The sequence below is a fragment of the Ornithorhynchus anatinus genome, chromosome 4, assembly GCF_004115215.2.
Source record: "Ornithorhynchus anatinus isolate Pmale09 chromosome 4, mOrnAna1.pri.v4, whole genome shotgun sequence".
Lineage (NCBI taxonomy): Eukaryota > Metazoa > Chordata > Mammalia > Monotremata > Ornithorhynchidae > Ornithorhynchus > Ornithorhynchus anatinus.
The window spans coordinates 64,598,464-64,624,212 of record NC_041731.1 but is presented as its reverse complement, the minus strand read 5'-3'; the positions used below and the strand labels follow the sequence as shown (position 1 = coordinate 64,624,212).

General features: G+C 41.4%; 1 protein-coding gene across 5 annotated transcripts in view; it reads left to right on the top strand.

Annotated features, from left to right (window-relative positions):
- UBR5 (ubiquitin protein ligase E3 component n-recognin 5) overlaps positions 1-24,274 on the top strand; it is a 126,599-nt gene extending 102,325 nt beyond the window's left edge. For 4 of the 5 annotated variants that reach the window (XM_029063550.2, XM_029063552.2, XM_029063553.2 and 1 more), the window contains 21 exons: positions 861-1,129; positions 1,385-1,596; positions 2,990-3,220; positions 5,184-5,257; positions 6,047-6,219; positions 6,311-6,424; positions 8,687-8,907; positions 9,495-9,615; positions 9,705-9,803; positions 10,449-10,692; positions 12,131-12,242; positions 12,747-12,891; positions 14,004-14,134; positions 15,324-15,384; positions 16,479-16,654; positions 17,240-17,324; positions 18,247-18,402; positions 18,698-18,811; positions 20,088-20,232; positions 21,350-21,435; positions 23,649-23,900. In XM_029063550.2, the coding sequence (XP_028919383.1) occupies positions 861-1,129; positions 1,385-1,596; positions 2,990-3,220; positions 5,184-5,257; positions 6,047-6,219; positions 6,311-6,424; positions 8,687-8,907; positions 9,495-9,615; positions 9,705-9,803; positions 10,449-10,692; positions 12,131-12,242; positions 12,747-12,891; positions 14,004-14,134; positions 15,324-15,384; positions 16,479-16,654; positions 17,240-17,324; positions 18,247-18,402; positions 18,698-18,811; positions 20,088-20,232; positions 21,350-21,435; positions 23,649-23,861 (3,182 nt within the window). In that variant the 3' untranslated portion in view covers positions 23,862-23,900. Of the gene's footprint in view, positions 1-860; positions 1,130-1,384; positions 1,597-2,989; positions 3,221-5,183; positions 5,258-6,046; positions 6,220-6,310; positions 6,425-8,686; positions 8,908-9,494; positions 9,616-9,704; positions 9,804-10,448; positions 10,693-12,130; positions 12,243-12,746; positions 12,892-14,003; positions 14,135-15,323; positions 15,385-16,478; positions 16,655-17,239; positions 17,325-18,246; positions 18,403-18,697; positions 18,812-20,087; positions 20,233-21,349; positions 21,436-23,648 lie in introns of all 5 variants that reach the window. The other variant, XM_029063549.2, reaches the window with a different exon arrangement.
- Positions 24,275-25,749: the final 1,475 nt, after the last annotated feature.

The window sequence follows — 25,749 nt, the reverse complement described above, 5'->3', positions numbered from 1 at the left end:
ATCGTTTGAAGACATCTATTCCCAAACGAAAAAACTGTTTCCTAAGGAGTGTTTTTTTCCTTCGAGATCAACCTGAGAGATTTTATATTGGCCCTAGCGCGTCAGGCTCCAGCAATTTGAAGTCAGTTGTATTTTGAGCACCGTTTCTGCGCAGAGGTTATTCTAGAGGCAGTGGAGAATTAAGAGGTTCCTCCCTTCACCCAAGTGAATGAGGGGTCTGAATGAAAAAGAGTAGCCGTGCAAATGCCAGGGGCACAATACTAATTGTGGAATTGAAGTGCTTAGTGTGTGTCAAGCACTGTGTTCAACGCTGGGGTAGATATGTTATAATTGGATCGGACACCGTGTTTGTTCTACACAGGGCTCACAGTCTGAGGAGGAAGAACAGGTATTGAACCCACATTTTACAGATGAGAAAACTGAGGCACAGGTTAAATTACTCACCCAGGTGGCGGAGCCTGGTTCTGGTCCTTCTGACTCCCAGGCCTGTGCTGTTGCCACTAGGCCGTGCCACTTACCCAAAACCCAAAAATATAAACCACAAATATGGGTAGCGTGAATGAGATTTACAGTATTTAGAGAGTTGGAATGTGTAGTTTGAGCATGATCATGGGAGAAAGATCAGTCGAGGACTCCTTCTGGGGCCGGACTCAGTTTTAAGTAGGTTTTTTCTTAGAGGAGAAGGGAAACCTGGAAGAGCAGGGAGGAAACATCAGGTGGGAAGGCTGGCTGACAGCTCAAGTGTGAGTTGATGAAGTGTTCCTGGAGGAAGGTTTGGGGAGTCACGCGGTGGAAAATTTTCTACCCGAGAATGGTGGTGCTGAATAGTAGTTCACTGTGGTTCTGTTCTTTCCTTTTAGCCAGTTCAGCGGGTTTGATTTACATCGATCCGTCAAACTTACGCCGGAGTGGCACCATAAGTACGAGTGCTGCAGCTGCCGCAGCAGCTCTGGAAGCGAGCAATGCCAGCAGCTATTTAACCTCCGCAAGCAGTTTAGCCAGGGCATACAGCATCGTCATCCGGCAGATCTCTGATTTGATGGGGCTGATTCCCAAGTACAATCACCTCGTATATTCCCAGATCCCAGCAGCCGTCAAGCTGACTTACCAAGATGCGGTAAATTTGCAGGTATGGCCCACGTACAGACATTGATGCTACAGACGTTGATTCCCCGTGCCTCTTCTGTGTCGACGTGTCCACTATTAAGAAGTGGTAGCGGTGGGAGTTTTAGCCGGGGTTATATAGAAAATTTTAGAAGGATGGATGCTCCAGATCTTGAAAATTGAGCCTCAGATTAAATCTTTTGGGTTGGGTTATGTTGGGATTCTTGGCTCCTCTTCACCTTTGACTATTTTTAACCACGTGACCCTTCTGTCTGCCTAGAATTACGTTGAAGAGAAACTCATTCCCACTTGGAATTGGATGGTCAGTATTATGGATTCCACCGAAGCCCAGCTCCGTTACGGTTCTGCGCTAGCATCCGCCGGTGATCCCGGCCACCCCAATCACCCCCTGCACGCCTCCCAGAACTCAACCAGAAGAGAGCGGATGACTGCGCGAGAGGAGGCTAGTTTGCGAACACTGGAAGGCCGGAGGTGATTCCATTTTCGCTAAGGAATATTGCTTAGAGGCTTAGAATCTCCCGAATATGCCCCCACCACTCAATCCTTCCTAGCTCCTGGCTAGCGGTTCCCCTTAGCTCCTTTGGGACGGAGGAAACAAGCATCACCCGTCACAGTATAATGAACTGCTTTCTTGCTACAATTTCTTTTTTAGGAACCCTGGGGGTAAAAGCAAAGGCCTGCCACTGCGGGAGTGAGGCAAAGGCTATTCTTCTGCCTGTTGCAGTAATGGAATATGTCACTGATCACCCTTTTCCTTTTTATCTGAAAAGTAGTTAACTGATTAACCCTAGACAGTACGATAATGCAGAATGGTATTTCTGCTGGCAGTGGTCTCTCTGTGTAAATGTGCAACTTGGGATATTTAAAAGGCAGACACTTTGCCCAAACAGAAAATATTTTTTTACATAGCACAATTATTTTTCCCCTTACACTCATTCATTCATTCAGTAGTATTTATTGAGCACTTACTATGAGCAGAGCACTGTACTAAGTGCTTGGAATGTACAATTCAGCCGAGCCCAATGCTCAGCTGTGGGTAATACCAAGTTTACATTTCTTTTTGCAACAGTTCTGTGTCCTGGCATTTATTCATCTCATGGATTGAACTTCCCAGGCTTTACTGAGCCCAACTACTAGACTTTAATGTTTTTCACCCAAGCCTCAGCCTTCTAAATCTGGGAATGTCGGAAGCGCCCTGCTCTGTTAAGCACACAGTGTCTGTCAAGCGGCAGGTGGCGTACAGGCAAACCAGAACTAGAATGCGGAAAAGATTGCCCACCCAAAAAGGCACGAGTCCCAGGGCTCTTCCAGTGCAGTAGACCGAAATTGGCTGGACTGATGGGTGAAGGACTCTTGGACTGTGCCTTTCCTGTTGTAGTGTACTCTCCCAAGTGCTTAAGTCCAATGCTCTGCACACAGTAAGTGCTCATTAGATACCGTAGATGGATTGATATAAAGTTTAGAGAAGAAGGGTGCCTTCCTGCAGGGACAAAGGACACGGGGTCATCTCCCAGTCTGTGAGTAATTTAATGAGGGATGATGGGAGCCTCCAGTCTTGAATGATGGATGGGCCTTGATCTAGTCAGAACTTGAGGACCGAGAACACACTTAGAGAAATTGATTTTAAAGCTAGCAGTTTGCACATTTGTACTCACATGCTTTGGTTTCTGGCAGGCGTATTACCACGGGGGAAGGGGATAGATAGGGTGTGTTACCAGATTTGGGAATCATTCTGGTCAGTGACTTTGGGAAAACATGAGAACCTTAGTTTTGCCAATACAATTTGCCATGAACGGCAAATGCTCGATTTAACCCTTGTGTTCTTATCGAAAAATACACTGTCAACTTTTTTTCCCTTCAACAGACGTGCTACTTTGCTCAGTGCTCGTCAGGGAATGATGTCTGCCCGAGGAGATTTCTTAAATTATGCCCTTTCTTTAATGCGTTCTCATAACGATGAGCACTCTGACGTACTTCCAGTTTTGGATGTTTGCTCACTGAAACATGTGGCGTATGTATTTCAAGCTCTTATTTACTGGATTAAAGCAATGAACCAACAGACAACGTTGGACACCCCTCAGTTGGAACGGAAGAGGTACGGAAGCAAACCGTTATGGAATAGAAGAAAACTAAGTTAAAGGGGTTTTTGTTTTCTTCACCCGTCTCGGTAAACCCGCTCTAATCTCAGGTTCGGTCTGCAATAAATCCGAATTGAGTTATATGGTACCGTAATCTGCCGACCTCAGCAGGTGGATGCCTCTTTGGACAGCGTCAAAGACGACTACCCTGCTTATGCCCTCTGCATTGGTGGGAATTTGAAAGAGAAACCTAATGAGCCCTATCGTTAGACTTCCTTGAGTTTTAGGTTGTACATATTATAGTTCATCTCTTCCTGGACTCGCGGTGTGAATTCCATTTGTGGCATAATTTATTTACGCCATAAGACTTATTCAGTATGACACCATCCCTCTGAGCAATAGTGCTTTTCCTTTAACAATATCATAAAAGGCTTAGAGGCATTAAATAAAGGGAAAAGTAAATTGTACGTGGACCCAGTAAGAATCACCATAAAGTTATTCTGGTATTAGAGTAATGAATTATTTCAACTAAAGAGATTTGGGGCTTTCAAGTACTTCATTGCTAGGCAAAGTAGTATTTGATTGTGTAGAATGTGGGTTTGTGCCTAGCTCAGAAAACGCTGTAGCTCAGCCTGTGACAGTCGTCCCTTTCACAACTGTAAATCGTGAAATTGGAACTTTCTTTATGAAGCACTTTATATGGAAATTACTAGTAGTAGTAATTTTTGGCTAGTAGAGTCTTTTGAATAAAGGCAGACTGCTAATTCTGAACAACTCAGAAAATCCAGAGATGAGTCGTAAACTAATTGCCGATGGATCCATCATCGGGATCCTTGTACCCCTGCCTTAATTGTGTCCAATCTGCTGCAGGGGAGACTGTTACCTCCCTGCCTCTACTACACTGCCTTCACATCTCGGTGACTTGCAGACCTGGTTCTCCACTTCAGGAGGCAGCACATTCGGAAAGCACTGTGAGATTGTGGATAGAGCACGGGCTTGGAAGTCAGAAGGTCATGGGTTCTAATCCAAGCTCTGCTGCTTGTGTGTTGTGTGACCCTGGGCAAGGCATTTCACTTCTCTGTGTCTCAGATGGGGTTTGAGACTCTGAGCCCCACATGGGACAGGGACTCTGTCCAACCTGATTTGCTTGTATGTACCCCAGCTCTCAGTACAGTGTCTGACCCATAGTAGGTGCTTAGAAATACCATCATTATTATTATTATCAGAAAGATTTGGAAAGGACAGAAATCTCTCCTCTTTGAATTCTATACTTCCGTCCGCCAAAGTCAGAGAAACCCATTCAGCCGCTCCCCTCTCCCTCACTTTCCATGTATTAACTCCATCTACATTAAGCTTTCTCTCCCTTGGCAATTCTCTACTGGATTTGTTGGGTGGAGGGAGTGGTGGCTCAGAAGGGAATTATTACCTCATCTCAACTAGAAATGCCGCTAGACCAAAGTGAAGTCAACAGCAGTTGATGACAGAGATGCTTGCAGGGAGGCACATAGAGCCCAGCTGGATTCAACCAGTCTGACTCACCGCTGTTCGGGGCAAAGGGACAGAGGTGGCATTGGGGTTTCTGTCACTGGGGGTATCTGTAACTGGGCACCCATCCACTAGTCCTGATATTTTCCAGTGTTCTTCCTCCTAGCAGTAGCAGTTGTGGGAAATGGCCTGAGTCAGAGCCATGTAACTAACTACTTGCTTGCAGTTCATCTTTTCCTTACATTCAGCCTTTTCCCAGCTGAACAGAATATTGCTATTGTAAAGTTACAGCATTGAAGCTGTCCATTATTGAGAACTAAAATTATCTAATTGCTGATGCAGTGTTCGTTGATTGAAGCTATGACTATAATTAGAACATGAAGCACATTGGGTTGATGCACGTAAAATCTCCAAGGGTCAGAGTTTCAGGTAATTCAAAAAAGCTCTGCACAATGTAAAATCACTGGGGTCTTTTTGTTTGTTTTTCATTTTAAGGACACGCGAGCTCTTGGAACTGGGTATCGACAATGAGGATTCCGAACATGAAAATGATGATGACACAAATCAAAGTTAGTGTACTAAACATTGCTCTAGTCTTCATCCTCTTCACCTCACCTTATTGTGATCATAAAATGAGGAGAAAATGATGTGTAGGGATTCCTTTCTGCTATTTTCTTTTACTGTAGTTTTTCTTTTTTGTTTGTCTCTTCTGCCTTCTGAGATCGTGTAAGTTTAATAGAGAATGAATTTCCTAAAACAATAGATTCCATTAATGGAAAATTAAAATATAAGGAAAGGCCTCCCAATGAATTTTTGATTAAAATCATAAAAATTGATGGTGATAATTTTAACATCAGAACTGAGAATTCTATTTGCCAGCTTTCTTTAGCAAACCCCAAATTTGTCCTCACCAGTGATCACCAAGGTGGGATTTTATCAACAAACCTGATTCACCGGCCATTTGGCAATATGTGTGAACCTGCCGGAACTGCCCTTTGTGTGTGAATGCACATTGGGATATTTGTCTTGTAATCATTGGTCAGGGTTCAGAAGCCTAAAGATCTGTATTTATATGACGCTGTGGGTTTATCTTTCCTTTAGAGTGACTCTAAGCAAATGCTCTTAGGTGCAGGTTTTGGTGTCACCAAAACAACAGCGAATGGGGACCAGGATTCTGGTCTAACTTGTTTCCCTTGGTAGGAAGATGGATGAGAAAGGCTGACGGCTGATTTATGGCCACTGCCCATTTCAGTTCCCTGTAGCCATATTATGGGCCACCTTAACGAGGAAGAGGGAGTGCCAAAGTTTGATGCTTTTTTTTTTCCATATGAAGAAACCTCTCTATCTCTGTTGCTTAGGTGCTACACTGAACGATAAGGATGAGGAGACTCTCCCTGCAGAAACGGGCCAGAATCATCCATTTTTCCGAAGATCGGATTCCATGACATTCCTTGGGTGTATACCCCCAAATCCTTTTGATGTCCCCCTGGCTGAAGCCATACCTTTGGCCGATCAGCCACATCTGTTGCAGGTGATATGAAAGGGGTTAATTTGCCACTAAATTCTTGTTCCCCACCTTGGTATGCTTGAAATATAACTAGAATATGTCTGTGAAATTCCAGCCAAATGCCAGAAAAGAAGATCTCTTTGGCCGCCCCAGTCAGGGTCTCTATTCGTCTTCTGCCAGCAGTGGGAAATGCTTAATGGAGGTTACAGTGGATAGGAATTGTCTTGAGGTAAGACTGCAAAATCGACAGGCCCTCATCATGAATAGTGTATCACCATACGTTCCCATTCCAGCATTTGACATGCAGTAAAATGTTCAGATTATTCCAGCTCTTAAAAAGCCGGTTTCAGGGTAATAACTGTAAGCATTGTGTTTATATCTCAGTCCTCATATTCATTTCCTTAGACATGTTCTCAAAGTGCTACATGCCTTGCCATTTTGGAGATACAATGTCGCAGTGACTGGTTGCTAATTCTATGGCTCTAGACCAGTGGTGTTGCAGAAGAGATTTACTTTAGGTGTTCGAGATCATTTCTAGGAACCATTCCTCTTATCAACTAATAAGAGATTTTGGGAGAGGGAAATCTCCTATTTTTCCTCCTGTGAAATCCTGTCACTTGAAAAGTCTGAAATTTACCTAATTATTTGCATTAAATGGCTTTCATTAAGGGTCTGCTGTAGGCAGAGCACAAGGTCAGTTCTCCTCCTAACGAAGCTCGCTCAGGACCCACTACCACCCAGGCAGAACATTTTGCTCCTCTAGCTCCAACAGACTTTTGCTGTAATCTCAGTCTCGTCTATCTCGCCGTTGATCCCTTGCTCACACCCCTCCTTCCTGGAAGTCCCTACTCCCCACTTCATACCCATTTTCAATGCTGTATTAAAACCATATCTCTCGACTAACTTCTCATCTCCCCACCCTATTTGTCCCCCTTTCTCTGTTGATAATGGACTTGGATCTCTACCCTTTAAGCACTCTGATACTCACCCCACCACATTTAAGTACAGATCCATTTATTCGAATGCTTCCCCTTTCCGTAACATACGGATTTATTTTAATGTCTGAACCCGCACTAGACTTTAAACCCCTTGAGTGGCTTGTTTACCAGCTCTACTGTATTGTACTGTATTTTCCCAAGCACTTAGTTCAGTTCTGAGTATGCAGTAAGCACTCAGACCATTGACTGATTGTCCAACAGGCTTGGGAGCTACCAGCCATGCCCACTGAGAGCTTGGAATCTAGTGGACTCCAATAAAAGCTTTGTTCAAATTGGGAATATATTAGAAATTTAAGGATTTTTGCTATTCTAGAGTTTCACATCTAACCTCTGCCCTCTTGAGAGGAACAAACTGTGAATACAGAGGAGGGCGTAAGAAGCAGTGTAGCCTAGTAGAAAGAACATGGGTCTGGGAGTCAAAAGACCTGGGTTCTAATCCTGGCCCTGGTACTTGTCTGCTCTGTGACCTTAGGCATGTCACTTCTCTGTGCCTCAGTTATTGGTAAAATGGGGATTAAATCCTAGTCCCTCCTTTAGACTGTGAGCCCCATGTGGACAGGGAATGATTGTCTTGTTACTATCCTGGTGCTTGATGCATAGTAAGCACTGAACAAGTGCTATTTTAAAAAATAAAATAGAAAGAGGAAGAGAGCAGATTGAATAACTTCAAATAAATAGGAGTTTTTGCTTGATGTCAGCAAGGAATGGTTAGCTATTGGAGATTTGTGAGGAGTGGGCAGATGTGTGCAAAATCGTGTTTTACAAAATGGTCTGGGCAACAGTGAAGTGCGGATGGGTGGAGAGGGCAAGCGGGGAGACAGTTGTCTAGTCAGGGTTTGATAAGTGCCTGGGGCAACATGGATGGGAAAGGGACTTGGGGGCTGAAAAAACTGTGAAGGAAAAGCGAACAGAATTTTGCAACAGATTGGGTTTGAAAGATTGGGAGGCTTCGTGGCTAACACCACAGTTTTAGGATTAAACTCAAAAGAAAATGGCAGTGGTCAACTGATGGGAAAGTTAGGTGGAGGAGAAGATATGGAAGGGAATCAATTCATCTGTTGTATTTATTGAGCACTTACTATGTGCAGAACATTGTACTAAGCCCTTGGGAGAGCACAATACAACAGAATTAGCAGACGTGTTCCCTGCCCATATTGAGCTTACAGTCTAGAGAAGATGAGTTGTTCAGTTTTAGACATGAGGATTTTGAGGTGCCAGTGGGACTTCCAATTAGGGATGACTTGGAGGCAGGAAAAAGTGGCAGAACGAGAGGAAGCGATTTAAAGGGCTGGTGAGGGAGATTTGGGAATCACCTTTAGAAGGGCTAGTTGAAGCTGTGAGAGTGGATGAGTTTGACAGTGGAGTGCCTTTAAAGCGAGGAGAGCAGGGGAGCTAGAAGGTAGTCCTGAGGGACAGCCACAGTCGGGATGGGAGGCAAGGGTTTATCAAAATTTAATGGGTATTTTTCATATTCATTTTGACATTCCTTTCAGGTTCTCCCAACCAAAATGTCTTACGCTGCAAACCTGAAAAATGTCATGAACATGCAGAATCGGCAAAAGAAGGAAGGAGAGGAACAACATTTGTTAACAGAAGAATCAGAGAGTTCGAAGCCAGGACCGTCTGCCCACGACCTTGCAGCCCAGCTGAAGAGCAGCCTGCTGGCTGAAATCGGACTGACTGAAAGCGAAGGCCCACCCCTTACGTCATTTAGGTAGATAAAGATGTAAAAAGAGTTATCTTCTAGACTATTCGGACTTGAGCATCAAGTTTTAACATAGTTTTTCATTTGGGAGGAGGCAGAGCGTTGCTTCGAGTGACAAATTTCAAAGTTGAGAATTGATACTGTAAAAAAAAAAAAAAAAAAAAAGTACCTGAGGGGCTATAGATCAGTAGAGAGACCTTTACATATCTGAGCTAATTTTCTCTGTTCAGGAGTTTGAGATGTCTGTGTTGATGTATTAGGTAATAATGGCACTAGTACCACTTTCCTGTTAATCTGGTAGAGAGTGGAATTGTTTTTGATTAATGGCTATTTTAGTGCACTGGAAGTTTTGAAAATTGGGTTCTATCTTCAGCTTGACGATTGCTTCATTACATTGCTGTGGATAAATTGCATGTTCCTATTTTGTGGTTAGAGTGGCCATTGTGATGTACTTCTGTGCCTCTCATCACGTGTGAAGGTTAAAATATAATTTCTAGAAAGGGCCATATAAATTCAAGTTGTTTACATAACCACTTAATTTTTGTTCCAGAAGTGACTAAGATGGCTTTTTTTCCTCCCTGGTCAATGTCTCCCAGGCCCCAGTGCAGTTTCATGGGCATGGTTATTTCTCATGATATGCTTCTAGGCCGTTGGCGGCTTTCCCTAGAGCTCTTTGGACGGGTATTTATGGAAGATGTAGGAGCAGAACCTGGGTCGGTGAGTATTGTCTTTTTCATCGTAGAATTCTGTTCTATATGTTCAAGGTATTGTCCGAAACTAATACAGTCTTTGTGGGCTTTTTAAAGATCCTGACTGAATTAGGTGGTTTTGAAGTAAAAGAATCCAAATTCCGTAGAGAAATGGAAAAATTGAGAAATCAGCAGTCGAGAGATTTAACACTAGAGGTAAGGTGTTGAGTTGAAGGTAGTGAAAAAGAAAACGTTAAAAGCTCCCCGAATGTCATTGTAGTCTGATTAGATATGGAGAGGGAGCAGATGATATGAAATTGTTTCCTGGGATCCTCGAATGGCATTAATAGTGATCCCAATTGTAATTTGAAAGTTAGGATTATTTTTCGTTGGCGGTGTTCATATTTTGTATAGGCTGTAGGAAAATCCTTTTAACGTGGTTGGTATCGAGTACCGCACACACTTGCATCTCTACTTTTCAGTCATCCAAAAATCTGGATGATTGATATTTGGGGTTGGGTCTCGGGTGGAATACAAGGGGATGTCAACCCATCGGTTAAGAAACGGGATCCGGGCACCCGCCGCCTCCGTCGATTATCGTCGGTAGTACTGTTTCAGGATGCGCCAAAATGAATTAGATCCTGAACATCAGAAAGTTGGCCGTATGCATTTTGAAGGTGGCATCTTCTCTGAAGATAGCTGACGGTATTTGAAATCAGGCCCAGAAGGTGTTTTGTGTTGCTGATGAAAGCAGAATAGCTGAAATTACCTTTGCAATATCTGTAATAGGAAAAAAAAAATCAAATTGTTCCAAAGGCAGTATCCAGACAACTCAGTTGTCTTTTTGGGCTACTTCACCAGGTTGATCGGGATCGAGATCTTCTAATTCAACAGACAATGAGGCAGCTGAACAATCACTTTGGACGGAGGTGTGCCACCACCCCGATGGCCGTACACAGAGTGAAAGTAACTTTTAAAGATGAACCTGGAGAGGGCAGCGGTGTGGCACGCAGCTTCTACACTGCCATCGCACAGGCTTTTCTGTCAAATGAAAAGCTGCCTAATTTAGATTGTATCCAGAATGCCAACAAGGGTACGCATACAAGTAAGTAATCTGCCACAGCTCCAGAAGCGACGTTGAAAGTTTCATCCTTATCGATCTCTGTCCGAGACCAGAACCGTTCTCTGTAGCCCATGAGAATGAAAAATACTAGCGTGTATGCAGATGCCTGTCAGTGGACTATTGGGATTTAGGTTAAAAATCTCTTTCTCTCTCTTCCAATAAACTTATTCAGCTTTGACAGATGTGAAAGAAAGGGGCTGGTTTAAAATTGGAGTGGAGCATAACCATCCACTCGGCCTTCAAACATCTTTTGGCCACTGTCACGGGTACGGTAGACAGTATGTTCCTCGTGGGCAGGGATCATGTCTGCCAGCGCTTTTGTATTGTACTCTATGAAGCGCTTAGTTCAGTGCTCTGCACCTCATAAGCACTCAAAAAATACCATTGATGTTACAGTACTGTACTGGATGGAGTATCAGTCATCCCAGCCTGACATTTCTTAAGTTTCAAATGAACTTTCAGACATTTGTAATGTCACAAACTTCTAATTGGAATTATGAAAGTTACTATTATTAAAAATGTCCAATCAGTGTGACTTAACCATGAGATTGGACACCCCCGCCAAGCAAAGTGGAAAAAATATCCATGGGTCACAGATTCATACATTAGGCCCTTCTGTGATATCCATAAATTCCAGTGGTTCTGCCACTGTCTAAAGAGGGAGTAATGTTGAATCCCAATTCCCTTGTATGTTTTTAGATCAGGGAATATAAGCTGCTAGCTAGAAATTTGTAGTAATAATAATAATAATTGTGATATTTATGTGTTTACTTTGTGTCAGGCACCATTCCAAGAGCTGGGTTTATAGATAATTGGGTCGGACGTGCTTCTCAAAGGGCTCACGGTCTAAATACATTTTATAGATGAGGAAACGGAAGCACAGAGAAATTAACTCACCCACTGTCACACAGCATACGAGTGACTGAGCCGGCATTAGAACCCAGGTCCATGCTCTTTCCATTACAGTAGCGAAAACTGATTGATCTAACATGGTAAATGTTTCAATGGAGAGCATTCACAGACTGGGTTATCTGCCTTAAGTGTGTCTGGGGAGGCTTGAGCTGTATCAGCCTGCTTCCACACAAGGTAGGATGTAGGGGTGGCAGGTAGCGGTGGCACTCCTGGAGCTATTCGGGTTAGCAGAGGGCCCAAAACTGTACTTGCCCAAGCTCCTCCAAGGCTGATTCAAAGATTCCCTCAAACTTTTTCTGTCCTCCCCAGTTAATCTCGAAACCATAGCACATAAGCAAAAAATAATTTCTGCAGAGAAACGAGCCATGAAATAAGGGGAAGGAAAAGTAATAAACTATGATCAGATGCCATAGTGGTCCTTAAAATCTACTCGTTGCACAGTACAGTAGTATTTGACATTGATATTTTGGTATAAAGAACAATAGACTTTGAAACTCATTTCTTTTAGGTTTAATGCAGAGGTTAAGGAACAGAGGAGAGAGAGACCGGGAAAGGGAACGAGAAAGAGAAATGAGGAGAAGTAGTGGTTTACGAGCTGGTTCTCGAAGAGATCGGGACAGGTAAGTGTAATTCTGTGTGTTTCACAATTTGAGTTAAAGTAGGGTGAATTTTCTTTATCCTTATTCTTTCCATTTTGCCATCATTGCTAAATGATTCCTGGTAACTCACTCTGTCACTATGTACTGTAGCGCTGAGTGATCATTATTACTATTTTTTTATTACATTTCCATTTCAGTCATCCCTCTCATGTCTAGAAGAGGAGAATACTGGTCTATCTTCAGTATTTCACTGCATTCAGTGAAATGCAGTGAAAAACACCCACCATTTTGGTGTGTTAGAATATGTGGCAGTTTACTTATTTCTCCACATTTCATCTGTCCACTTTGTTCCAACTCTAGCAGAACTGTAGTTTACTTCTAAGAAGCTGGTTTCAGGCTAACAACCCCTGAAACAGTGTTACAAGCCTAGTTTTGGATTGTGCAGTTTCTTTAGACTGAAATTTCACTTGGTAATTAAAAGTAGAATGGAAGGTGAAAACTCTCCTAAATTTCTCCTTATTTTAGGGATTTTCGAAGACAGCTTTCCATTGACACAAGACCCTTCAGACCAGCTTCCGAAGGAAATCCCAGTGATGACCCTGATCCTCTTCCAGCACACCGGCAGGCACTTGGAGAGAGGCTTTATCCCCGCGTTCAAGCAATGCAGCCAGTAAGGCACCCTCCCTCCCCTCCAAGAAAAGCAGTCAAAATGCAGAACTGTAGGATTGTACCATGATGCCACTCTCCGTTGCAAATCAGTGCCATGCAGATGTGTTTTCCATAAGGACACTGCTTCCAAAAATGTACTTTCTGTGTGGAGAACAATATAGTAAGCAAATAGGAGAGTTCACCAGAAGCATAAAGACACAATCCTTGCCCTCCAGGTGGGGGGTTCTTTAGAATATAATGGGGGAGAGAGGATGGTATAAATAATTTCCAAATGAATCAGGAGGAAGAACAAAGATTTAGATAGCATATATATCCAATAGCATGGTTATGTTCCTGAAGAACACCGCCCACCAGCGTGAGCGTGCTCTCGCTCTGTCTCTTTCTCTCAGGAAAACTCAAAACTCTTTCTTCTTAAATCATATTGGGTTCTAACTTAGTATGTGTTATCAGAATAATATTATCTAGTTCAACAACATCCTAACCAGAATGTATAGGGATGACACACATGATGGAAGAACTATCTATATATGTGTATTAAATATGGGATAAAAAATATAGGTGCCAAGGGTGCCTGTGGGATTTATATGGCTTGCAAAAATCCAAGAAGGATTTTTAATGGAGGTGGGATTTTTGGGAGGTTTGAAAACGGGGAGAGTTATGGCCCGGCATATTTAAATAGGGGGGAAATTGTGAGCAAAGGGGAGGGCAAAGCAGGTTCAGTTAAAAGATAGGGAAAGGCTGAGCACTAACCTTTTTGTTATGTAATCTAAAATTCCTGTTCAAAGCATAGGCTAGAAAAATGAACAGGGCGTTTACACTTGCTCCATCGCTAATTTCCATTTTGGCAAAATTCCATTTTGTTAACTTGGGGCTCTGTAACTTGTAACTCTTCCTCTTCCGCTCTGTCCAGCTGATTTGTTTTTTTTTTTTTTTTCTTAAATTGTCTTGGGGTGTTGAAATAAGCAATCTTTTCTGAAGCAAGTTCCAGATTGGGTGGTGGTATGACAGGGAGGTGTGGGGGGGTGTATGTGGGGGTGTGTTGGGGCAGGGGTAGAGGAGAGAGAGACAGAAAGACTGGTGGTACATAATCTGTATTCTTTTGTTGCTTTGTAGGCATTTGCAAGTAAAATTACAGGGATGCTGTTGGAATTGTCTCCTGCTCAGTTGCTGCTTCTACTAGCTAGTGAGGACTCTCTGAGAGCTAGAGTGGACGAGGCTATGGAACTCATTATTGCACACGGAAGGTAACGTGTGTGTTGTTGAATTAAAGAATGTCAAGTTGTGATAGGACGGTTTAGGTCACGAGCTGTATTTTCCACAATTTGACATTATAAAGAGGTCTATCACCTAGTTTTACCCATCACATCCTTTCAAGTAGATGGCAGCTCCCTGGCCGAGCGGAGTGAGATATCAGAGCTCAGAAATAACTTGTATTATTTGCATTTTCTTCTTTCTTCTTCCTCTATATCCCTCTACCTTCACGTACCCCCTTGTTCCCCCCCTCCTTGTTCTCCTGTCCCAGTATGGAGTGAAGCCTTCACCACTGAGGAATTGGTCAAAATTCTGTAAAGAAAAGTAGCTTTTTTAGCAGGAAACTAGGTAATATGCCTTCAGAAGTCTTTAGTGCCTTTATCTGATGGTGTTAAAGCTTCTTTAGTGAGTAATCAGTCAGCAGGTGTGTTGACTAACTGCCACATTCTGGACAAATGCTGCCATTTCTGTTTTGGGGGTAGCCAAGCCTCAGGGTGAGGGTGAGGAAGCAGGCAGGTGGGCGTGGGGGGAAGAGAGGGAAAGAGAAAGACCCCTTAACTGGAACGGTAAGCAAGCATTTCAGGGGAGGCTGGAGGTAGTATTTCCAGGGGCTGGGGGAGGCAGAGAGCAGGCATTGCAGGGGCGGGGATGGGGTAGGTATTGGCACTGGGTTCATAACCCCCCACCCACATGGGCCGGGGCACCGCCACCAAAAAGGTCTGGAGCACAGTTACACTGCAGCCTCCAGAAGCAAAATAGAGCACATGTCCTCAGGCTGATCAGCAAGTGAAGAAGGTGAGCCATACGTGACTCGTGAGCCGCAGCTTGGAAACCCGATCGGTCCATTAGTATCCAGATAGCTTCCTGAATCCCGGGCTTAGGAAGGATGTAGTCCTAAAGAAGGGTTTTGTTCAGAGAGCTGAAAGGGATTCCAGGTAAAAACCATCCACCTCTGTCAATATCCTGATAAACTCATCTTTTAAAGCCTCAAGCCGCTGGGAGGATGTATTTTGCTCCAACGTACGTAATGTTTAGAGAAAAACTAAGTTCTTGGTTAGTTTTCTATGCATCGGAATTCTAGCTGCAAATATCATTTTCACTGCTAATGTCTCCAATACAGAATAATCGTGATTTTCGTGGTGGTGTTTTTTTCATTTATTTACCTACTTATTTGTGTTTAAGGGAAAATGGAGCTGATAGTATCCTGGATCTTGGGCTATTAGATTCTTCAGAAAAGGTGCAGGTACGGAGATTTTCACAACCTCATAAAATGAGCACTTTGCAATGAATAAGCTTAAACGTATAAAAACAAACTCTAAAATTTCTGGTAAATGAATGTCAAGCAAATACCGTACAATTTGTGGTTGACCTGATTACCTTGTATTTTTGAAAATGTCCCCCATGTTTCTCCAGCTTCAGTAAAGTAAATGTTCAAACTTTTTAAAGTCCATCGACTTAAGTCTAAATAGTGTTTGTTTTATTACTGACCAGGTGAGTCATCTTTCCTACATGCTTGCGGTTGGGAAAGTAACATCTCTGGGTTGCTTTTTTTTAACGTGAGCAGCTAATCATATTTGCCCAACTGTCTCAAAGGTTTCAAATCCTTCAGTAGTAAAATATTCAGGCTTAATTTTTTTCAAATTCTGTCTATTCTTCATTGCATTGGAACATAAAGAGCTAAATTTCTTCCTGCATATGCAAGAGTGCTAAATCTGAGTAGAATGCTGAGATGAGGAAGGTATTAGTGAGTTTAATGAGGTCTAGGAGTTATATTTTTTTTATGGATCAGGAATCTTCTGTTTGAGGCTGAGCATCTAGAGAAAAGAGTTAACTTGTTCCCATCTCTGTCATGGGAAGTGGGATTGAAAGTTTCAATATGTGAAGTATTGCCAGTAGAAAAAAAATCAGAAGTGATTGGTTTCACCACTGGCAATATTACTGGTCTGGTGTTCTTTCATAAATATATCGGGACTCATCAAAGGGAAGCAGCATGGTTTAGTGGATAGAGCATCTCTAAAATGAGGATTAAGACTGTGAGCCCCATGTGGGATACACCCCAACGCCAGAACAGTGCCTGGAACCTAATAAGCACCAATACCATAAAACCCCCAACAAATATTGGTTTATTTCACTAGTAAAATATTACTGCTCTTCTGTTTACCTTTTAATTTGCTAGACCTTCTCCATATCACTCTGCCTTTCCCTGTTGCTTTTGTGACTCCTAGGATTAATGAGGAAGACCCAAAACTGATAGTGATTTTTTTTTAATTTTACTAAATATATATTTTTGAGACCTGAATATGATTTAAACTAATCCCAGTAATTCTCTGGTGTTAGGAAAACAGAAAGCGACATGGCTCCAGTAGGAGTGTGGTCGATATGGAATTGGATGACACAGACGATGGTGATGATAATGCTCCATTGTTCTACCAACCTGGAAAACGTGGATTCTATACTCCCCGGCCGGGCAAAAACACAGAAGCCAGACTGAATTGTTTCAGAAACATTGGCAGGTAAGATGGCAGTCCAAATTGTGTGCTTTTGTTTTGTGAGAGCACTCTTGAATTCCATCCCAGGTATAGAACCCAGTTTGTTTTGTCCAGTGACTGTGTTATCCGATCATTCAGTCGATGATTTTTTGAGTCCAGAAGCGCTGTACTGATACAGCAGAAGCAGATCAGAAAACACCTGCCCACAAAAAGCTTGCAGTCTAACGAAGGGGACAGGCATACAGAACAATTTACAAATAGTTGAAGCAGAGGAAGAACAAGGATAAAATAATAGAGCAAGTATGCCAAAATGATAAATCCAAATATACAAACAACTCTCCCACTCCTCTAGACTGAGCCGCGTGTGGGACATGGACTGGTTCCTACCTTATTTACTTGTATCTACCCCGGTGCTACACAGAATAAGTGCTTAACAAATATAATTATTGTTATGATTAATTATTTGTGTGTGAATACACAGAAGTGGTGATGATGAGTACAAATGTAAACACTAAGGGTATTTTATTAGCTGAAATGTGTTAAACTAAAGTTTGAACCAGACTGCTTTTTTAAAAATTTCACCTTGTTTCATCTTTATTTTATTCTTAGGATTCTTGGACTCTGCTTGCTACAGAATGAACTGTGTCCTATCACATTGAATAGACATGTGATTAAAGTATTGCTTGGTAGAAAAGTAAGTGATGCAGAGAAACCTAATTTTTGAAAATGATGTGGCTTGTTTATAATCAAAATCAGTTTCACAAATATTTATAAGTGACTATTGTATTTAAAGCAGTTCATTTATTCTTAGTGCAGTAGAGCTTCTGCTTTGAGGGTGGTAAGTCCCCTGATTTGATTTGGATTCATTTGCAGCGGTCTCCAAAGAGTTTGTGGAGAATGAAGTTTAAGATTGTTTATTTAAAGTACTTATGAGAAACCAAAAGGGTGTATTTTTTTCCATGATTTTAGAGAAGGCCAAAAGCAAATTAGAGTTGAGCTTCAGTTCCAGATAAAGACATAACCTTGAAAACCTTGAAACCTTGCAAACAGTGAACATTTGTTGTGGATTTGTCACAGAGCACCCTCCATACAGTTTCAATCCAGGTCATGACTTGGAACCTGGGGATCTTTCGAGCTGAGCACATAGCCTGAAATGTTGGTGTTTTCCCCAATGGACATTTTATTATGCTACTAAGGCATTTTCTCACTTCATACAATGATAAACCACCAGGTTCCCGTTTTAGAAATACTGAAACTAAAATCTCTTGTCCTTCCAAAAAAAATATGACTAATGTCCAAGAACATAGAAATGGTCATGTTTTATTTTCTAAAAGGGCCATTTTTCAGAGCTAAGAGTGTCACATACCAAGACTCAGCCACAGTTTTCCAGTACGCTTTAGTACTTAGTGGCATACACATTCTGTTTTAGACATCCACATTGGGTTATTTTGTCAAAATCCCAAGAACGGGTGGGAGATTCTTATATGAAGGCATTCGCTAATTTGATGGAAACTTGTAATTTTTAGTCTAACACCATTACTGTTTCTTTCCAGAAACCATGAATGTGTGTTGAAGGTACTTTATAATACTAAACTTCCAATATCTACTTTCTGTAGGTCAACTGGCATGATTTTGCTTTCTTTGATCCGGTTATGTATGAGAGTTTGCGGCAACTTATCCTTGCCTCTCAGAGTACAGATGCCGATGCCGTTTTTGCAGCAATGGATTTGGCATTTGCAATTGACTTGTGCAAAGAAGAGGGAGGAGGTCAGGTAAGTGGGATATCTTATTGTTTGATTCCACAAAAGCATCTTTTTCTAAAGTCTTTCAGAGCGAGGCATTTAGTTTGCAGTCGCAAAGTTTTTTACAACAAAAGCGATTGACGTGTAAGTTGGTTTTAAAATGGTAACTTCCTGGGTTCCGGTTTGACTCCTTCCAGATTGCTGTTTTTACTGCTTTATTTTATCATTTTCCCATCTCATTTTCCATGTACTGCTGCTAGAGTACCTGAAATATTTTTAATTGAAATACTATCCTTTCTCCCTCCCTGGCCTTTTCCTTCCATAGGTGGAGCTTATATCTAATGGTGTCAATATACCAGTTACTCCTCAGAATGTATATGAGTACGTGCGAAAATATGCAGAACATAGAATGTTAGTAGTTGCAGAACAACCTCTACATGTAAGTGGTTGCCAATGTGGTTTTCTTTCTGTGATGAGCTCTTGCTGTTTTTGATTACAGAAGGTTTAGGTCCCTAGTACATGTTGGAAGCAATGTGGCCTAATGGATAGTCTGATGGTCTGTGGCCTGGTAGTCCGAAGGACCTGGGTTCTAATTCTGACTCTGCCACTTGTCTGTTGTGTGACCTAGGGCAAGTCCCTTAACTGGTCCGCACCTCAGTTCCCTCATCTGGAAAATAGGGATTAAGACTGTGAACCCCATGTGGGACAGGGACTGTATCCAACCCGATTATCTTGTATCCTACCCCAGCGCTTAGAACAGTGCCTGGCACAGTAAGCGTTTAACAAATTCCACCATCATCATTATTCTTTCATGGTGTCATCAGACTGGTTCTTAATTCCTATAGCCTTAAACTATGCTTCTCACAGTTGGTCAAGACCACCCTATCATACCTGATCTAGGTTCAGTGATAAGGATTTACCAATGATGGTGGACTAAGGTGGATGCTGTCACTGCCATCCCTTTATGCACAAGAAAATTGTTCACCTGCTAAGTCAGATGCCGTACAAATGCAGAATTAGTCTTGGCCCCTATTCAGTAATCTTTCTATTGAGCTCTTATTACCATTCATTTTGGTGTTTCAGAAAGGATAAATTGCATTAAAGGCTTGGGTTGCAATGTTTGCAAGTAAAAGTAGAGAACCCTTTTAAATTGGAAGACTTTTTGATCTCATATTAATCTAACACTTACTTGCTCTTTGAGATGTAAGTCTCGTATTCATTCCTTCATTTCAGAATCTACTCATGGTAATGAGTGTTCTAAGTTTCCCTTGGAACTAATTCAGTCCTTCATTTGTGATTTACAGACTGCTCTAGATCACATGACATTCTCTAGGTTCTCTAGACGTAAGCTTATTACAGGCAGGAAATGTCTGTTAATTCTGTTGTATTTTACTCCAATCTCTTAGTACAGTGCTGTGCACATAGTAAGTACTCAGTAAATGCAACTGATTGATCTGTGTTGTTGATCATCATTAGTTGTTGTAGGATGGGTTTAGTTTATGAACTCAGGGCCGGTTTCAAGATATTAAAGTATATCAAACATAATTGGTTTGATAACATTGAGTTTTTAAACTCTCTTGTCCATTTTTGATGTACATACATAAAGTGGGATGCCTGGGACTCCAGGAAGGGGAGATGATGGTTTATTTTGAGTGCGGAGTAGAAATTCCTGAAACGATATGACACTAAGAAAATTCTTTCTGCCATTCTTTCAGGCAATGAGGAAAGGTCTGCTAGATGTGCTTCCAAAGAATTCATTAGAAGATTTAACTGCAGAAGATTTCAGGCTCTTGGTAAATGGCTGTGGTGAAGTTAATGTGCAAATGCTTATCAGCTTCACTTCATTCAACGATGAATCAGGTATGCCAATTGTTCTAATCTTATTTAGGAAATGAGACTTAGACTGAGTAGTTCAGCCAAAAAGAATTGCCACTCTTGATAGAGCAATGAAGTAAAACTCAAGGTATTTCTTCAATCCCACAGGAACTCTATGGGCAGGAAATATAGGTTCAAGAAGGATGTGGGTGGATTCCTGGGTAAGAGATCCATAATGGATTGTTTGGAGGAAAAAGCCAAGGATGCTTTGAAGGGTTTAACTTGACTCATGAATGATAGGTCCCTGATGGACCCTACCAGAATACCTAGAAGGTCATTTCTTAAAGTCTTAAAATGTCTTCAAATTCCCCCTTTAATCTGCAAAATCAAACCGACTAAACTCAGGTCATGTCTTTCTGTGTTTTTAGGTTAAATTTTAATTAGGCTTGTTGTCCCCATTTCCTCCTATATTCTTTCTAGATGTACCTCCAACTAGAAGAGTGCAGTTTATTCCAGCCGAGTACAGCTTTTCAAATGAATGCCCCAATTTCATTAGTCTAGTAAAAGACATGAAGAGCTTGTAGAGGTGGAGCGTATTCTGTCATTTTTCCTAAGGTGGAAATGACACAGGAACATTAGGATGACCAAATGTAGAAGGTTTTAAATGAGCATGGAAATGCAAATGTTATTGGTCTTTTTTTTTTTAAATGACAGTAGGCTTGTTTAGGTGTAGCAAGTAAAATTATTTTGGTTATCATTAAATCTAGTTCTCTATAGCAGGTGGGTTGTGTGTGTGTTTGTTTTTTGGTATTTTTTGGGCGGGGGGGAGTTGTCTTTAAAAGGCCAATTATAAAATCCCCTGAGGTAATGAAGACTAATATAGGTATGATAAGTTTTAGGTGAATTTCTTAAAGCAGTGGGAGGGATCTTTATCAGAGATGAAGTTGAACCCAAAAGTTAGAAAGTAGAATTAGACTATGCTTCTTTGAACTCAAGATCAGGCTTAGACTACACTAAAACCTATAAGGTCTTTGTGTCCCTATAGAGGAAGTACGGTTCATCTATTTGAGCATTTTAAACTTCAACTGTTCAGTCTGTTTCTGTTACAACAGATTAAACAGTGTTTGGACCTGTAGGTTGAATTTAATCTCTTCATTCTTAGGGGAAAATGCTGAGAAACTTTTGCAGTTCAAGCGTTGGTTTTGGTCAATAGTTGAGAAGATGAGCATGACTGAACGACAAGACCTTGTAAGTCAAACTTTAATTTTCATGAAGTTTGCAGACACAAATTTAGTGTTGTGATATTTGGATTATTTTTTCTGAAGCCAAACACTTCTTATGTCAGGGAGATTAGATCACAAAATTGCCACTCACTTTATAATGACAGCAGTTTGGGGAATTTTAGATTTTTACAGTAGGCATAGCTACAGATTGGGTGTTTTAAGCATTACCATTTGCATCTGTCTTAAAACTTCTGCAAAGTGGACCTCCAACTTCAGAAGTTAATTTGAAACCATAAACTTCCACGGTGGGAGTAAACAAAAGCTTGTGTTTTGGGAAAAAACAAGGTTTGCAGTTGCGATGAAAACATGAAGTCTTGAATTGAAAACTGTAAGACATCTAGCTTATTAATAGATGTATTAATTTCAGCTGAAGCCTGTGACTATGAAAGAGGTTCATTTCCTTTATAACCTTTCCCAAGATCTAGACAGATTTTAGAAATTTATCTTTTATTTTTTAACCAACTCCTTTAAAACAATTCAGTCCTACTGAGATATCTCCTCCAAATAAACTATAGGTTATTTGGAACCAAAATTGAAGTCCTTGTTATAAAGATAAGACTATAAATATACTGTCAAAAACCATTTGAGAGGAAAAAAAATAACCCAGGGTGCATGACTCGGTTATGCATCTCTCTATTCTAATAATACTTTTGATTATATGCTCCATGATGCACAGACTAGAATCATGTAGTTCACCTGGGATTACTATTGAAAGTATATTATATTTTTAAAAAATCGGGAATTTACACAGAAATGATAAAAGTGGTGTAATGATTTAAAGTCCTTTTGAATATGTGGCTGCTGCTGCTGCACTGATTTCCTTGGATGATTCCCCACTCTTCTTGCTCTACACTCCCTCTGTCGAGGAGTTCATAAGGCGTTAGCTACCACTTCTGGGCAGCTTCCTAAATCTGCCCCTTTAATCATAGCTTCTCACCTAAACTAATGAACTTGCATCTCCTCTTATCTCTTGGATACCTCACCCACAGTATGTCTAAAACAGAGCTATTCATTCACCTCCCCCTACCGAGCACACTCCTCCCTTTAGCCTTCCTGACTGTGTCGGTCATTTCCCCACCTTCCCAGTCCCAGCTGCCTACAACATTGGTGCAATTGTAGACTCAGTCAAGCACAATGGTATTTATTGAGTGCTTAATATGTGCAGAGCACTGTTCCAAACCCTTGGGAGAGTATAATACAAGAGACTAGGCCGGCGTGTTCCCTGCCCGTAATAAGCTCCTCGCTGTCTTTCCATTCCCTTTCGTTCTATCGCCAGGTCCTGCCAGTGCTTGCTCCATATTTTCCTTTTGTAACAGTTACCTCCTTAGTCCAAAACTCTGGTCGTATTACGCAGACTATTGCACCAACTTCCTTCCTGGTCCTCCTGGATCTACCCTTGTCACTTCTAATCACTCCCCTGGCTTCCCGGGTCATCCTGCATCAAGCGAAAAAACAAACAAAAAACCGCCTCCCACACTTGACTTCAAGGCTCTCAATCAAATTGCTCCATCTTAGTTATCTGCTCTTTTCAACCTCTACTCTGCAACTTGTTCTCTTATTTGCACCCTTTTCTGACTTTCCAAATGTGCCTCCCTCTTCCCTCTCCCACCTTAAGCACTTTGTCTGCACTGTTCACACATCCTGGAAATCCCCCGCCCCCAAATCCAACAGGCAGTGGTTCTTCCCACAGCCAATGCCCTCCTAAAATTCCACCTCCCCCAACAGACCTTCCCCAGTCGTTAAGTAACATTGACCGAGCGCTTAATCTATGCAGAGCACTTTTCTGAGTGTTTGAGAGAGTATGACGGAACTGGTAGTCACGTTCTCTGCCCACAACGAGTTCTTTTTTAAGTGATAATTCTCAAGTGTCAAATGCTGTTCTAAGCACTGGGATGGGTACAGGTTATGCATTATCGCATGCAGTTAGTACTTAACGAATACCATAATTATTATAATTAGTATTATTATTATTAAGTAGGAGGGAGTAGGATTGAGGTAACTGAGACACAGGTAATTTAATTGACTTGCTCAGGAGCACACAGCAGTCACATGGCAGAGGTGGGATTAGACCCCAAGTGCTCCGACTCTCTGAGCTCTTTCCTCTAGGCCTCGCTGCCTAACCTGAAATAATCCCACCATGCAATCAGAAAATATAACAGCCGTCGCCTTCTCGTTTAGGTGTACTTTTGGACGTCAAGCCCGTCATTGCCTGCCAGTGAGGAGGGATTCCAGCCCATGCCGTCCATCACAATCAGACCGCCAGATGACCAACACCTTCCTACAGCCAACACTTGCATTTCTCGCCTTTACGTTCCACTCTATTCTTCGAAACAGATTCTCAAACAGAAATTGTTACTCGCCATTAAGACCAAGAATTTTGGTTTTGTGTAGAGTATAAAAAGTGTGTATTGCCGTGTAATATTACTAGCTAAGTTTTGTAGATTTTTCCATTTGTCTATAAAAGTTTATGGAAGTTAATGCTGTCATACCCCTGGTGGTACTTTAATGATTAAAGGCAAACATTCCTGTACTGAGTTTGTAACACGAAGGCTCAAGGAGCCGCTAGCAACATTTGACTGTAACGGTTTGCTAGTCGTTGCCTCCTTGGCCCAACCCCAGCCAAAGATGACAGCAGAACAATATAATTTACACTGTGATTTATCTTTTTGCTGAGGGGGGGGAGGGGAAATGTAAAATGTTCTGAAAATCCACTGCTGCCTTTGTGGAAAGTGTTCGGCAAAGGTTCTTGTATAGAGGGAGTAGGGAATTTCAAAATAAAAAATTAAGTATGTTCTGTGTTTTCATTTTAACTTTTTTATGGTGGTTAATTTGTGGTTGGCTGCAATTGTGTATCATGTATATTGAACTTGTAAAAAGTTCCTACATTCAGATCTTAGAAACAGTCACTTATACATTTGAAACCACTTTCTTTGAGGTTTGTTTTAGACGTATTGAGCTCTGGGATATGAGATGGTATCACTAATATTTTGCATGTAATTTTCCTTGGGGAGTTTTGGGTGTTTTTGTTTTGTTTTGGGGTTTTTTTTTTTTTTTTTTTTTAAATAAGATGGGGCCAATGCACAAACTTTATATCACAAGCAACACTTTTTTTTGTATCTCGATTTCACTAAGCAGTCAGTCAGGAGATTGCACCCCTTCCGGGCCTAATCAGACATTTGTACTGAAGTGTTTCAGTTGTGTAAACTCTAGCCTGGACACTTTCTGATACCAGTAAAATGTTTTTATAAGATCATGAGTTTTGAAGATACATTTTGGAAAATTTTAATGTTCGTGAGCAGCTTAACTACTTTTGTATCTAGCCTTTTTTAAGTATCTTGTTACAGTTACTTTTTTAAATAAAGAGATTCCAGAAGAAATGTCAAGTGATATTGAAGAAACAATAGTATTTCTTTATGTAGCCTGTACATTTTTAAACAGCAATACACCAATCACAGTTATGAGCTTAGAAAAATCGAAGTATCAGATCCAAAAAGGGTATCTGATACGTACCGTAAAGAACAGAAGCCTGCATTTTACAGGCATCAGAGAATCCTCATCCACAAGGGCCAGGCAAATAGATTTCAAGTGTGTAGGAGGGAGGAAGGAATTGTGGCCCAAATGAGTAAATTGATGGTTCTTTGGTGTCCCTTCTGTGTGATCACATCCTCAGGAATGGTTTTCTGAATATGTACCTCCCTGGGGCTCATAGTCTTAAAATTCCTGAGATTTTAGAGCCTTCACTTATGACCACAAAAGCTGAAGATGAAGCAGTTTTTTCTCTTCCTCTACTTAGTATGGTACTTGCAATAAAACCTACTTTTTTCACCTATTGAAGTAAGGAGGGAGACTATTTTTTCTGATATGTTGTAGCACCCTTGCTTTAATGAGAGAAGATTGATGGGACTTCCTTATTAGTAATGATAACTTTGTTAGATTGTGCTCTGCCAAGCATGTAGTACAGCACTTGCACAGAGCAAGTGCTCAATAAATACCATGAATTAGTTGATTGACGATGATGATGACGATGAATGGCCCTTCTTTTCCTGTGCCACCTCCTTCAAAAAAGACAGGCATGTGACCCATTCTTCTCCCTACAAGCAGTGAAAGTTTGCTAGCAAAACTGAGCCTTTGAAACTTACTGCAGACTGTAGGATGGGATGTGCTAGATTTGTGCAACTTGGCCCGTGGATATTTCACTCAAGATACACTTGACAGCTGTTCAGGAATAAATGAAGTTGAATCAAATTCTCAAGGTCAGCTTGGGAGACAAGGTATCTTT